This window comes from Aythya marila (genome assembly GCF_965140915.1).
Source record: "Aythya marila genome assembly, chromosome: 4".
Taxonomy (NCBI): Eukaryota; Metazoa; Chordata; class Aves; order Anseriformes; family Anatidae; genus Aythya; species Aythya marila.
The window spans coordinates 30,486,977-30,503,088 of NC_139045.1; the positions used below are offsets into that span (position 1 = coordinate 30,486,977).

At 37.5% G+C, this 16,112-nt stretch overlaps 1 protein-coding gene across 2 annotated transcripts in view; it reads left to right on the plus strand.

Moving 5' to 3' along the window:
- Window positions 1-16,112, plus strand: part of PDGFC (platelet derived growth factor C) — a 119,635-nt gene that overhangs the window by 75,833 nt on the left and 27,690 nt on the right. For both annotated transcript variants that reach the window (XM_082758776.1, XM_082758775.1), the window contains exon 4: window positions 10,766-10,946. In XM_082758776.1, coding sequence (XP_082614902.1) covers window positions 10,766-10,946 — 181 coding nt within the window. The remainder of the gene's footprint in view (window positions 1-10,765; window positions 10,947-16,112) is intronic.

Below are 16,112 nucleotides of genomic sequence, written 5' to 3' on the forward strand. Positions count from 1 at the left end.
AAGACAACTGAATAGTGGTACCATTTCAAGAGAGGCTTAAATGCTGAATTGATTCAAAGGGAGGATGAGAATGGGCTGTAGGAATCAAAGTTTTTAAGAACTTAAATTAATTTGGGGCCAGAGTTCTTTGTTTATCCAAAACTTGTTCTTTTACATAAAAAGAAAGAAGATCAGTACTGCAGAGGTTATTTCTTTCATATGAGTTCAATTGTAGCAATATAATTTCAATTTAATGAATGCAGAGGAATCCAATACACTTGTGCATCCTGCTTTCTTATGTTTTGTAGAAAAAATGAGGGTTTTTCTGCATCAAAAGAAGTAAATGGATCTGTTTCTGTATGTCTGGATTAGGCACATTTCTGAAATTAAATACAAGGAAAAATGTTTCTTATTCTGCATTCATTGGACACAATTGTGGTTCCTGTTATTTATTTACTTTAGAAAGGACTTTCTTTTGCCTTTCCCATGGTTCCAGTAAAATTGTCTCTTTGATTACTAAGTGATCACTTGTACAGTAACTCATCTTTCAGCTGGTCCCGTTTTGCCGTTTAATTTCTGCCAGTAGTTGATGCTGGCAGAGGTGTGTACCACACCCAGCAGAGGCTGCAGTTGGTGGAAGCTCTGGACTGGTCAAGGTTGAGTGAAGCCTTTCCTAAGCTCCTGCCCTGCTGAACCTCCGCAGTACACTCAAAGTAGATGGATTCACAGAAAGGAAAAAGAATCATGATTAAACTCATGGCACGAGACAAAAAAAATACCAGATTTTGTAATCTGAACTTGGCTTCTAATTATAAAGCTTCTAATTATAAGCATTCTTTTAGGTTCTCTACTGCATATTAAAAGTTGCTGGATACCATTTGTGTGATAACAATGTAAATGTAACAATGTAAATGTAACAAAGCAGACATCAAAGACAGTAAAAGAAGATTAAAAACTTGAAGACCAAAGTATAGTACAGTTATAACTGAGACCGCTCTATAAAACACAGTTCTTAAGTTTCTGAAAGATTACACTTGGTTCCACAGCAGTGGTTAAATACTCTCTATGCAAATCAAAGCTCATGAAGACAGAGGGAGTTAGAACAAGTTGCTTCCCTGGTCTGAATGGGAGGGCAGCGGATCTGGCATGCCACGATCAGGAGCACATGCTGCACAAACCTAGGGGCTGTGACGGCATTCTTGCCCACCCACATTTTTCCTCTGTTAATGTAAATCCAGTGTTCATTTTTAGAATCTGCCATTGCTACAGGACCCTATAATGGCTATTATTTCACAAGTAATTTAAAATCTATTTTCACAGCCCAGTTGAGTGTTAGGAGAGTGATTGCTGACGAGTGGGCAGTTGACATAATCCCTTACTCCTTTTTCACACCAGAGACTACACTCATTGACTTAGAAAACATTTTAGGCTCCTTAAAATTCCTTCCTGGTCCTCTCAATCTCAAGCAAACTGTTTGAATAAAGTAAACTGTGTCCACAGTATCAAAATATTTTTGTAAACGATCCTAATCCTAATTTATTGCTTCTAAAATTGTTTCACGTTACCGTAGTTGGCTCTGTTTCTGACGGCGTGGGCTGAAGTTATTTTCTTTGAAAACGAGCGTGGCACTGCCGGGTCTTGCTTCTGTCTGGGGTGCTCTGGGAACAATTACTGTTGATGGAGTTCCCTCGCTCCCTCCCTGCTGCTCATGAACAGATAGAAGTAAGTGAGTGCTGGGAGCGCTGCATGGCCACCCGAGCTGCGGGATGGGGGCACACCGTGCAGCCACCTGCACTTCCCAGCGTGCTTCTCCTTGGTCCCCAGTGTCAAGAGAAAGGCAAGCTACAAAGGCAGGCCCCACAGCGCAAGATGAAGTTACTGTGGGTGGCATCTCAGCATTTCAGTTTGTGCGTAGCATGCACTCCTCCCTGTGTTGTTTTTTTCTGGTTACTGGAGGTCTAAGTATGGTTAAGCCCATAGGCTCGCTGTCAGATTTATGGGCAGCTTTCTCCTGCCTCATCAGTAGGAATAGCATCAGCATTCTTGCTCTCCTATTCCAAGGCAGACAGTTGTTTCCTCACCTGTTACTCAGCTTTTTTTTTAATTTTATTTTTTATTTTCTCTCCCTGTCTCTTCTTCCCTTTGTTTTCTTCATTCCCTCACTCCTTCTCACTACACACTGCGGTTGCCTTCTTTGCCTAGCATCAACATTTTAACAAAGTTGTTCAAATGAAGTTGTAGTTAGGGAGCAGCACCAGCAAGTATATAATACAATTTACATTCATCTGTTGCTGTCAGATCATCAGCATATTGGAGAAGATGCATGTGAGAGTGCAAAAAGTGGGATTACTTATCCTGAAAAAGGACAGATGATCATGTGTGAGTGTCCTGGGGTGTTTACAAGGTCAACTAAATACATCTCTTCCCCTTTCTGACACTAACAAGAACAGGGAGACCAGTAAACTAGCAGCAATTATTAGGAAATACCGTTTCATACTAGCCTCTGATTCATATGCTGTGGATGGATTAAAAGTAGGTCTGCATAATTTTATGACCATAAACTTATAACTAGGTATAAACCAAAGTGAGAGGAAACTCCGTTCATGCTTTAGGTGTAAACTGATCTCCTGCTAGGGTTGGAGACAGGTTTTTTCTGCCTTGTGCAGTATTTTGCAACTCCTCAGTTACATTACAGAGATTTTTCACTTTCTTTTCAAGTAGCAATTATGAGCCTGTCCTGAAGCAGGATATTGGACTTTGTGATAAATGGTCTGTGCTGGATTGGTAAATCCTGTGTGCTACTGTAGCAGGCAGGAGACCATATGTAACTGCATCACCGAACAAAAGAAATAAGTGTTTTAATTTAAATACACATAGATATTCCATTGAGGCAGCCAGGAAGGAGGGAAAAGGAAGAGAGGGGTAACGCTGCTGTGTCATTGGGGGTGCTGGAGGGAAGGGGTGTTGCCTGCACTGCCCTGGGTGAATCTTCGCAAGATTAAAATGTCCTTTAGGAATGTCTTTGTTGGTGTTTTCTAAAATTTACTCTTGAATATATCATTGACCGGAGCCAAAGGTGCATTTCAGGATATAAGGGTTGTGCATAAAGGAAAAATTACCATTCAGGATACTAGACTAAATATTGAAAATGCTGCTAGAAAAAAAAAAAAAAAAAAAAAAAAAAAAGACAGAAAAACATAATCATAGGTTCAGAGAAACTGAAAGAGGTACATTGACTGTGGTGAACAGTGTGAGTACAGGTAGAAGCTTAAAATAGACTGGAAAGAATTCTTTACAACATTGACTGTCAATATGAACTCTGAGCACCACCAGTGTTGTTGGTTTTGTACAAAATACTTATCTGTGTAGAAAGAACATGTGATTTTTATGATCACTAAGCTAAAGTGATTCCCAAGCTAAAATACTCTTTAGGGTTTACAGAGGAATAGCAGGTAATTATTACTAAGGAAAAAAATCCAAGTTACTTCTTGGCTTTGGTGGATTTTTTTTTTTTTAATTTTTATTTTTTTTATTCCTTGTATTTTAGATGGAATCAGTCTTTTAAAAGGAACAGTTGGGAAACCATCTTCTTCCTTTATTATGTCCACTCTTTATATGCATGATTATAGTGTCATCTTCTGTATCCTAGGATACTTATTCAAGTGACAGAGAAAAAAGTATCAGTAGAAGTTATAGCAGTACAAACTAGGTTGCGGCACAGGCTATCTAGGACTGAATTCTGTGGTTGCTGTATTCCTGAAAGTCCATATTTGATCTGTATGACAAGTTTAACATATGCTTAAATAATTACAGGGTTGCTTTCTGAATGCAGAATTGTTTTGGTTTAGAGTTAATGCTGTTTTCTCCCCAGAAGGCAAAAGTTACCTTTGGTCCGTGGTATTCATGGGCTTCAGCTGGAGATGCTCAAGCACTTACCAGTGCATGTAGGTGCCAGTCGGGCTTTATTCTTTGAATGTGTTTGTGTGCCAAAGTGCTATTTATCAGGGCAAAGACATGCTTTCAGCAGTTGTTTTTTTCTCCATCCAGTGTGTTGTCACCAAGTGGCAACAGCTACCCTACAAACAGTAGGTATCTCAGCTTCACATGCTGCCCCAAGTTTTCAGCAGATCCACAGAAAATGGAAGCATTTACTGGTAGGCAGGGGTGTGGTTATGCAACAGTTAATTGAAATCGAACAACCAGTGCATCCTTTTCACAAAAAGTGTTCAGCTGTTCGAAGAGTTGAAATCTGGGGTTTAAGCCCTGTCTCATTTTTCCCTTTTGCTTGCAGCATTGTAAATGTAAACCACTTGGATTATGAGTGTATACAGTGAATGAAGGGGAAGAAAACTGAAACCTAAAGATTAAACTTTTTTTTTTTTTTTTTTTTTTTAATGAATCATAAATAACAAGGTAGAGATACTGAAGGAGTTGTGCGGTTATGGTAGGAGCTTCAGGCTGTTACTAATCAGTACGAGGAAAGATTAGAGAGAACCATGGCAACCCTATAACATTTGTGAATGAATCTGTGTTTCCATAAGGCACTTCCTAGTGTACAGGGCTGCATATTCTAAAATAGATGTATTCAGAGTGGGTTGGCGCAGAAACTACAATCCATATTTGGTGAATGGCAGTTAGAAATGTTCTCTGTTTATACCTTGAGTATCTTCATTTCATGGAAAATGTAGGCATGGCAGGATACTTGTTTTTTTATATAATATACTCATTTGCCGTATTGGCTGCAAGTGATTCTTGTGTATAATTAAACATCATTTTCTGAGAATGAAAAGCTGACCTCATCACTTATTTATCTGGATTATTTCTGGGTATGCTGTTTCTTAACAGTGACCATTAAAACACAGTATGTGTAGGATCAGCAAATACGGTTACAACTGTGGAAGTTTATTGCATGTCAAATCATTACTGTGTCTACATCTTTTCTGTTTTTACGTTAAAACATCAAGCACGACAGAAATTGTCAGCTGCTAAGTGGAACGTGACTCATTTCTCAACTGTTGGATAATCTGCAACCTTTGCAAAGCAAAGGCACTGCCAAGTCCTCCTTGATGAAGGATGAAGGCTGGGGGGAATTGCGAATGCTCTGGAGTCCTATGCTTTTGGAGCCTTTTTTTTTTTTTTTTTTTTTTAGAGCTTCCTGTTGGAAATACATGATGGAGAGAAAGTATTTTAAATATTAAAAATTTTCTATCTGGTAGTCTTTGACAGAGAGTTTTCTTCCAATATCCTTTTGTTACTGTTGCTCGAAGTAGCCCCCAGTCAAAATTTTCTGTTAATGCAGAGTGGGATCAGATTTACTGAAGTTTTACACTGCACTGAGATGCTGCCACAGGGTCAGCACTTCAGACAGTGAGCCCTCTCCCTTCCCTTCCTCCTGGAAGTTTTGCTTTCTGTGATAGAAAAGTTTTTTTCCTCTGCCACCTGGGTGGTGAGTTGAGTTATTAATAGTGAACTTGCACAGATGTGCGCCCTTAGAGGTTTGTGATTTCAGGAACTTTGCATTTACTTCTTGGTGGACTGATGGGCCTTGGTGGACTTGCTGGACTGATGGGCCAATCCTTTCTAGTCCTTTCTAGCCCATGTCCTTTCTAGTCCTTTCTAGTCCTTTCTAGTCCTAGATGGACCAGTCCTTTCTAGTCCTTTCTAGCCCATGTTCACCTTCAGGTGAACATGGTGTACTGGCGATAAATGCAAAACAGTATGAAGTAAATTAATGCACTTGGAATGCAAACAAATTAAATAACCATTCCAAAGCTTGCAAATTTGGGTGGCAGGTGGTTGTACTGTGTGGCCAAAAGTAAGATTTCCTCTCACACAAATTGAAAAATAGTGCAGAAGTGCCTGTACTGTAACTAACTGTTTGATTTCTTATCTCATTTTGTTTTTTATTTCACATGATGTATCTTGTTTCTCTGAGCCTCAGTCTTTAAGGAAAACTACCTCTAAGGGAGCAGCAGTAAGGGTAACAGCAAAGAACTTCTCCTAAGGGTCCTCACATTTTCTCTGTTCTTTATCATGAGCTTTTCATTCTTCATGTCTCATCATCCATTTTTGCTGGAGATTTTACGATGCATCGATCTATGGGCAACGACAAGGCTGGTTAAACAGATTGGGTCTGCTGTTAGATACCATGGACCTGACTGCCTCTGTCATGCCCCAGTATTCCCCTTTCCATCCAAATAAACATGAATTTTCCCAATAAAGTGTTACTAGAGATCTCTATTGCTTGAGGAAGGCTTCCAGAATTTATTACAAGTGAGGCAGGCAAACTTTAAAAAATAAATATAATAATAAAAGAAACCCTTCAAGCTAAATACTTGGCCTTCCCTTCCCTTCCCTTCCCTTCCCTTCCCTTCCCTTCCCTTCCCTTCCCTTCCCTTCCCTTCCCTTCCCTTCCCCTCCCTTCCCTCTCTTTCTCTCGTTCTCTCTTTTATTTCACAAAAAACAGATGATTACTTGCAGCTGTGATTTAAGTGATCTAAGAGGTAAAGACCACATGAGGTTTTGCCAGCACCTTGACACTTCTGTCTATACAGCCATGCAGTCTAGCTTGAATGGTGGAAACTAAAAATTCTATTCCATAGGAAATTTAAATATTTCAGCAATAAAAATGAAAATTATTTTAAATATTAATGGCAGAGGAAGAGGACACGGAAACTTTCCTTACAAAATTTGGTTTGGAAAAAGATAAAAACAGTATTTTCATGATGACAGTTTTTAGTAATTTCCATTGTTTCCAAAACTGAAGCTGCCCAAATATAAACCATCTAAGTTCTGTTCAGTAACAGTTTGTCTGGTGAACTGCCAGAATACCTTGGATGCTTTTGGCCCAAGTCTGAGGTAGGTATTTTATTTTGCTGTCACCAGGAAAACCTTGAAATTCCATATGCTTTAAAACAAACTGGAATAGAAATAATGCAGCATCCCACAGGGGAAAAAAATGACAGGGATTGTTATCAACTTCCTTTTACTTAATTGAAAACAAAAATGAATTCAGTGCTTATCAAATGGGGAAGGTAAAATAAATTTCACTTTTCTCAAGCTGTTCTGATGGGTGTGCTAGATTTTTGTCTAGCACATCTATTTGAAATGGAAAGATCCAGTGTCACTGATACAACAAAATGTTTTACCATGTGGGTTTCTGCACCTTACATTCATTGATATATTTGTGGGATTCTGAAGGCAGAGGGAGGCTGCGCAAAGGTCACAAAACTGTAAGCCAAAGTAAACAGCCTGTCAGAAAACGTTTAGCAAATGACAGTGCAAACCACAGAAAAATAGAGAAAGGAGAGGAAAACACATTCCCTTGGAAAATATATTTCCTGGTTGGAAAGGCATTGAAGTTCAGAGCTCCTTACATTGCTTCTTTGTCCCTTTCAAATAAATTGTTTTGTTCGGGTTTTTAATGCAATTCAGGGTCCTGGGCATCTCAGCCTTAGGGAAGAGGAATACACATTCTGCATCAAATATCCAGGAGGGCATTATCGACATTGTGACTAAGGGCAAAAGCATCTTTCATCATGGGAAAGGAGATGAGACTATTCAAGTTTAATATTTGAGTAATGTATTGAACATAGATGCAGCACAAGAGCATTTTTTTTAGTCATTGTGCCAAAGAATTTTGGGTTTTCTGGTTTGTACACTGCACAAAAAGGAAGGATTTTTGGTTTCAACATGCATTTAAACTTTTTTTTTTTAAACTCCATTACAAGTAGAAAATGTATTTTCAATTCTAAATTATTTATCCTGCTTTTCTTGCTTTTTGAGGAGAAGCTTCTCTTTATGGGGAGATAATTTTAATGGCTGTGATAGCCCTGCCACTCTTTAGCCCTGTGACACAAAGCCGCAGCACTGTGCACAGCAGTCTTGTAAACACTAAAGCATCCAGACCTCTTTATTTTGTTGTGTTTCACAGCAAGTTCAAACTTCAGTCAACATGTGCAGTGCTAGGGGTTCTCAGGTGCACAGAAGATCCTTTTGGCAGTCTCTTGCAGCACATTCAACCTAGATAACCAATGGGAATAAAGTTAGGGGCTAAAAGTGTCATGATGTCCAGGAAATGTGTGAGAGTCTCTCTTTTTTGTTGATGTAGACTAAGTTCCTAAAGATTTGCCTACATTTCTGTCCAGAAGTAAGAAACCAGTACTCATATCTCATATTTGCTTTTGAAAACAGAAAGTTTGTCTACAAGCACCAAACCTGTTTGTTGAACAAACAAACGAAAAAGGCAAAACAACAAAACCCATAAATCATCTACATGTCCTGAGGGAGACTTTAGAGAAAGGGAACAATCACTGTAAACCACTTAGTGCTGTATGCACTGTATCAAGTTACCATGAGAAAGTTATGTTTGATTGGCTTATAAAGTAGGTTTTAGTAAATCCTTCAAACAGGGATTTTGGCAGTTGTGCACACTTGGGTGCAGAACTTGTGAGTGCTGTAAAGTGCTGAGGGTATGTCTTGATCGATCCCTTGGAAACACGTGGGTTTCTGAGGGTTAAAAGGGTGTTAGGGTGGGACAGGGTGACTGAGAAACAACACGGCCAAGGTGGGACTGATAACACTGAAAAAATTGGAAATGATTATGATTACAAAAGACAGATTGCTTACAAATACCACATACAGAGATCAAGGAGAGAATGACCGAAGTTAAAAAACACACAGAGAAACAGAGTTATCTGGACCTGGTGTGTTTTTCAGAAAGCTGAATTTTGTTCAGGTTTTTCAGAATCTCCTCTAACTTATGTCTCAACTAATAGAATTAGAGTTTAAACTATGGAATTTGAATTTGTCTTTTACTTCAGGGGTCACATTAGACCAGTGGAAGCAGCAGAAAGTTGTACATTGCGGTAGCAGCACTGATGCCTGTACTATGGCTGAACCCCCAAACATCTTAAGCTTAAGTTGATAAACATAATAATTAACTTACTCACTCCTTACAAATCAGAAAGTAGCTAGGGTTATTTGATACTTTTAACTAGAAAAATAAAAAGGTGGTTATTGTTGGAAATTTTGTAACCTGATCTGAAGAAATAAAATAAAATTTAGTGCGCAAAATCAGTTTGATAAATATGGTGAACTCTGAAATCTTAGTGCAATTAATGTACAAGTTGCCTTTGTGATACGTTGTATACCTGATCATAAAGTAAAAACATTGGCGGACCAGTTAAAGGAATTAGTGGTTTGGGGAAAAAAAAAAAAAAAAAAGACGGTGATGAAGTAATTAGTATCATAAGTTCAACAAAGATTTAAAACTGTGGTACATGGCAGTAATACATTTTGAACACAGTTAATGAGCATATTCATTGCATTCATTTCTAATTAAGTGGAAAAAATACTGGTCCTTTAAATGGAGAAAATAAATGTGCAAGTCAGTCTTGCACAAACATGCAACACAAGAATTTATTGCCTTCTGTCTAACTAGGGAACTGGGAATCATTATAAAGATTAGCTTTACTGAAACAAAAAAAAATATCCAGGAAAAGCTTCAATACAAAACGTTTAAGGTAATAATTTTCACGTTGCTCGGCGTGTTTGGCAGAGTGCGTGTGTGTGTGTTTTCCTTTTCAGAGTGTGGATGTTTGCTGTCATCAGAAGTAGGTCTGTCAGTACCCTTGGAAAGGACCGAGGGATATTTATCAGTTTAGATTTCCATGAGGGGTGTCCCCAGTGCATGGCAGAACCTGAGAGAGAGTGCAGCTGGGGAGGCTTCCCCCAAGCAGGCCGCAGTGGGGCAGCGGCGGCGGTCGCCTTCCCAAAGCCAGCCGCACTCTCACCAGCACTCTCCTGCCTTCCTCAGCCTCTCTGAGTGCTCAGTTTTTCAAGCTCCAGCAGGGGAAAAGTGACTGAAATTCCTACTGTTTATTCTGTCAGTAGGCAGCTGGGGAACTGACATGAAACAGGTTAAAATATTAAAACCAGACATGCCTTCTAGAGCAGTGGCTTTCAGTGTTTTTATGACTTGAGAAGCCCCTAAACATTCTGCAGTGGAAGCGAGGACCTTTGCGGGGCATATTTAAGCTTATGGATGACAACTGACTGGCGTTTCTTACTTACCTTTCATGGAGCTATTTGAAGTTCACGGATCCCCAGGGATACTCAGACCACACGTTAAAAACCAATGAAACTAAATCAAACCGTGTACGTTTCATTCTTTTAAAGCTCCCAACCCATATATCTCTTGTCAGTCGTACCAAAATAGCAGGTTCTTTCTGACACGTGGTACGTTTAGGTCTTTGCTTCACCAATGTCTCACTGGGATATGCATAAGCTTGAAATGTGCTTCCAAGTTTCCCTAAACCACCTTAACCTCCTGGAGCCTGCTCACCACTGCTATTACAAGAGGACAAGGTTTCAGTAGCAAAAAGCCACTGAATTTTCCCTGGTAACATGCAGTATATTTCTAGTGATATTGCAGTATGAATTACTATGCCAGGCTTAAGCAATTTCAGTTTTTTCTCTGACTTCATTCTGCTCTATCCTGTATATTGTAATTGTTTCCCATAAAAGGAACAAGCAGTCGTACTCATGGTCTGTTCAAAATGCTAACTTAGCTCTTATTTTTTTTAACCTCACTGCATGATTTTATTATGTATTTAAGCCGGTGGCAACTTGGAAGCTACGTTTAAAATAGCTGGCTTTGATAGCATACTTAAAGCATTAAAAAAAATAATAAAAAATGCAAGCTACAGAGTCACTCTGTTTATTAAAAGAGGAAGTTTACAGAAATTTACCAGTAAATAAACATGTAATTTTCTTTTCTGTTCAGGTATGACTTTGTAGAAGTTGAAGAGCCTAGTGATGGCACTGTTTTAGGGCGCTGGTGTGGTTCCAGTAGTGTGCCAAGCAGACAAATCTCCAAAGGAAACCAGATCAGAATAAGATTTGTGTCTGATGAATATTTTCCTTCTCAACCTGGATTCTGCATCCATTATACACTTCTTGTGCCAGTAAGTAACATGTTTCAGGATTGGTGCATTTCAGAAAAACAAAATCTTTGAAGTGGTAGCTCAAAAGAATCTTTGAAAAGTTTAGGATTAATTACTGTTTATTTCTCAATAATAACAATAATGAATAATCTGTCTGCCAGAATTTTACATTTTGTTTCTGCCTTTTAACTAACCAAGTGTTCTTGTGGTTCATCTTGGATGGCTTTGGACTGGGAAGTTGTGGGCTTGGTTGTTTATGTGGAAACTTGAATAAAATGTTTGTATTCCTAATACAGTACTGCAAAAAAGCCACTTTTTTTTTTTTCTTCTTTGAGAAGAAGAAAAATCAGCATAAGAAAAATCAGCTGCATGACACTTAAAGGACATTGGGAAGTTACAAAGAAGATTGAAGAAATTAATGTTCTTGTTAGTCAGCTGCTTCATACACAGTCAAATGATTATACCTGGTTCAAAAACAAAGTTGTTATTTTGTTTTACTGTAGTGATAAAGTAGAAAATACATAATACTCAGTTTCCACTGCATTTTTCCTGAAAAATGTACTTTAGACTTCTCTTGAATGTTGGTTAACACTTGCAACTCACAGGAACTAAACATTAGTCACTGCCTAAAATATGGGTATTTTAACCATCAGCAAATTCGTCACTTGGTGGGAAAAAAAAAAAAAAAAAAGAAAATGTAAAAGATCTCTGATAGCAAAGCAATGTTTATAGATTTTTGAGGATGAGATAATGTTCTGAAGCATCAGGATGCAGTGGAACAGGAGTTGACATGTTTTTACAGAATAGATATTCTGTATTTAAAGAGAGTGAAGAATATTTTTAAATTCCTCATAATTCACTTTTTGAATCTCCTAAGTCATCTTGTGGTTTGTGGTATTTGGTTGGTTGGAAATATCTGCAAACTCAATAAAAAATTGATCAAAAGAATCCATGTTCTAACGTTACTGACATGTGCTTCACTTGATGCATTTGGCTTGCTTACTGCTTCTGCCGCTTTGCATTTTCCCCTCTTTTCCTCCTTTGCAAAACTTCAGTTATGGAGAAGCATAGAATAATTCTGTGCATTTATTCAACAATACATAATCTTATAGATAATACATTTAGTGTACTGATGATGTAAGTGAAGCATAGTAGTATATATACATGCTATTTCTTGTTGTATTCCTCTAAATGTTTGTAAATATTTAGGCCTAACTAAGTATTATCCCTGAAATGATTAAGGGCTTGATCTCCATGATTGTCTCTTTTGTGAGTTGGGCACTTTTGTTAGTAGAATAGTATGACTGATAGATGATGAATTTTGAAATTAAATAAAATGTCAGTTGGCATGCAAACCAGCTTGGGTATGGCTGGGTTTAAGCTCTTTTTATACCAGAGAGCAGAAGGTAATAAATATGTTACTTTTAGAAAATGGTAAAAGAAAATCCCTAAATAGATGCTTTGTGTGGGCTGAGGGCAGATTTCATTGTAGGTGCCCTCCAGTATTACATCTTATCTGCTACATGTCTATCTGACTTGTGTATGATACAATTTTTGTGGAACGGATTAAAAAAATGCACCTAAAAATACCAAAATCTAAGCATAATTATCTTCAATGCAGGACTCAGTTTAGCCTCAAAGTTGTGCCAGGGGAGGTTTAGGTTGGATTTTAGGAAAAATTTCTTCACTGAAAGGGTCGTGAAGTATTGTAACAGGCTGCCCAGGAAAGTGGTTGAGTCACTGTCCCTGGAGATATTCAAAAGGTGTGGTGCTGAGGGACATGGCTTAGCAGTAGACTTGACAGTGCAAGGTTAACAGTTGGATATGGTGATCTTAGAGGTCTTTTCCAACCTAAATGATTTTATGGTTCTATGATTTAAATTATCAACAATTCAAAACAATTTTAATCTTCAAAATATTTAGATCATTAACACTGAACATTTGTTCAGTAGACAAAAAGAGCTGAGATTGTAGGACACATTTTTTTAGTCCCTCTTTTCCTCTAATAAAGTTTACATGCATCAGAAGTACACATACAAACTGTTACAGAAACCAAGCAATTTTCTGTCTCACATATGTAACAGGCAAGAGCAGCCCCTTTCCTGTCACAGAAATTCAAAGCCAGCTTCAAAATGCACGGTATAGCAACAGGTTTGTGAGAATTAATTTCCAAGTCTCTTTAATAAAGAGATTTTTCATGAAAAGTTCTGTTTTAATAAGCTATACAAAATACAATTTCATATTTCAGGTTGCATAATTAACTGTCTGGATTGTAAATGCAGTCTGTGTTGATAAGATTCAAGATTAGATCTGCTGCTGCTTGTACCTAAAGCAATTGAAAACTGAAAGTTGTGTTTTCCTTAAAATTGTAAGGATACGTCATCCTACATTTCAAGATAAATTAAAATTTACAGTTGTCAACCATAGGAATAAGTGTAAATTTTAAATAATTCTTACAAAAACAACTGATTTGCCTAGTGATTCACTTATATAAATTGGTCCTAAACAGTTAATAATTTTTTCATTTTTTGAAAGAAAGGGGGAGGGGTAGATGCCTGGTAGACTAGCAATGAGAGATTGTTTGGGGAGAAATGAAGCAAAACTGAAATAAAACAGTGCAAGCTTGTTTCTGTATTTGGAGGCCACACACAGAGAGGGGCACCGGACACATTTTCAGGTCTTTTAAAGAGCAAGAGGAATGGCTTTGTTTAAATCTCCTGTAATTTATCGTATATATATATTTTTACTTTGTATATTATATTTCAAACGAACTTTTCACATGATGAATAAGTAGGGGGAGACCGGCTATTGATCTGGTTACCTTACTTGTAGGATTTAGCCTCTGAAAAGGACTCCCAGCAGTTCTTATGTTGTTAGATGCAACATCATTTTACAGAATGGTTTAACACAGCATTATAAGGCACTGTTTAAAAGTGGTGCATATACTGTATAAAAGCAGAATGCTTGCTGAGAAAATCATGAAGATTTCTTGAGGGTCTAGATAACTTCAGTTTAATTACTTGAATTTCTTCCAACTTAAATTGTGTGGTCTGGGCGCATCTAGAAGAACGTTCTGCAATTTTGGTTAGCTCTCTTTGTTCTATAGCTGCAAGTTCATTTAGTCTGGAATACTGTAAAGTGGAAGGAAGTGTTGAAAAACTTTTTTCTGCCATGAAAATTTAGCTTGTGTTAATTTAAAATTCTCCTGCTACTTTCGGCATGACTGTTATTCTTAGGCACTCTTTTCATGCTATGCCCTGTCACTTAGTCAGCGCTCACTGGTGAGCTGCATTATTCACTAGGGGCTTCTTAGTGGTTGTTCTGCATTTTGACTGTTCAGCTATGCATTTATTAAAAGTCATGTATTTGGCACCAAAACCTCCTAGAAATTTACTGCAAAAAGCAATCCGTATTTCATTTCTTTTCCTCTTCTCACTTGTCCCCAGTTACAACTCTAACCCATATAGTAGCCACATGCAATTGAGGGAAACCTTATAAATTCCTGCAATGTGTTGGAGCTTCAGTCTTCCTAGTGACTTGTTTAGTTTAAATTATGTCAGTTACAAGTTTGGCATAGAAAACTTGATGTAATAAAGTCCATTGTTACTTGGAGGAGCGGGTGAATGGGATACTTGATGCCTGAGGTGCCATTAAGGAATGCATGACTGATTGCCAAAGTAGTTATTAATTATTCAGGGCACTCAGAACAAAGCAGCTCCAGTTAAAGTTGAAGCTGGGGGTGACCATATTCCCCCTTCTTTTTTTGGCATATGGTAGCATGTCATTTGTCATGAAAGAACTTGCCAAAGATCTTTGCTAAGAACAGACTTAACCCTCTTCTATGCAAGTGAAGATGAAGAGCAAAATCCGAGAAGGGTCTTAAATGGCTGACCTGGTTTAAAAGTGATTTGGCAGGTGTTCTGTGATTTTGGTGCAGTACCAGTATGGCTACCTAGATTTCAATCCAAGAGAGGTGTGTTTTTTTTCTTTGATGGAGAGATGATGTTAGTAGTGCTCTTGCTATTAACAGTAATACTTAAGATTAATATTATGTTTATATATATATATAAATTAATTAATATAGTAATATATTAACTGTTAATATATTAATATTTATGTTTAATAATCTGTTTATGGCCATCTAATAATTGTTCCTCTATTTCATCCAAATTAGCCAAGCTTTGATTTTTTTTGATGTTGAGCATGTTAGTTTTCTTTGTAGAATCTTTTAAAGTTGAGCTTGTTTAATGAAAAAATGCAAATAAAATGAATAAAATAAAACTTCTTCTACTAATAGAAGAAGTGCATACTAAGAAGAGAAAAAAGAAAGCTCTTACCTAGCATTCGCTTCCTTTGAAAAGCCCACAGATTCCAGAGATATCAGATGTGTATCTCATGTCAGGACCAAAGCCCAAGAGAGGCCTAACTTTGGCTGCAAAAACTGAAAATCCATCCAGAAACATCACAAAGGACACTGTTGCTCTCCTAAACAAAGGTGAAGAAGGGGCTTTAGCTGCACTTTCTCAAGAAGAAATCAAAAGTATCTGGAAGAGAAATAACATGATTTCAGGGTAGTTTTAGCCAAGGTTGAATGAAGCAGTGGGAGAGTATAAGTGTTATTTAGCACATTGGAATGCCACATGATGCTAAAGAGGACTGAAAATCCTTCATACGTTGGGAAGGACTCTTAAAAAAAAATCTGCGTTCAGAGTTTTCACTGATTATGTACAGTGAAACCTAAGCCCAGATGAATCGATAAACTTCTAAAGATGCTCAAGTTTGCAAATTTGATCATTGAATTTTTGTGTGTGGCTAAGAATGATGCATTGCCAGTCAGAGGGGTTTTTTTATACTAATTCTTTCCTTGAGGATTTCATTAGGTTTGTGCTGAGGACTAAAGAATTCTGTTTACTTTTTTTTTTTTTTAATGTGGGATGTTAAAGATTACCCAAAAATACATAGATAGAGACAAGCTTCAGGTTCAGTTCATGTAAATCAAAAAACTACAAAGAGTACACAAATGAAGATGCCTATTATCCATGCGGCTACAATGAAAGGAAAAGAAAACTTTGAAGTAGACAGAACCTTTGAAGGGTATTTTCTAATAAAATCATAATGTCATGTTTCCTTGTGACTATATCTCATTTTGTCACATGGACACCATAAAAAAAAATTAAAGCAGTTACT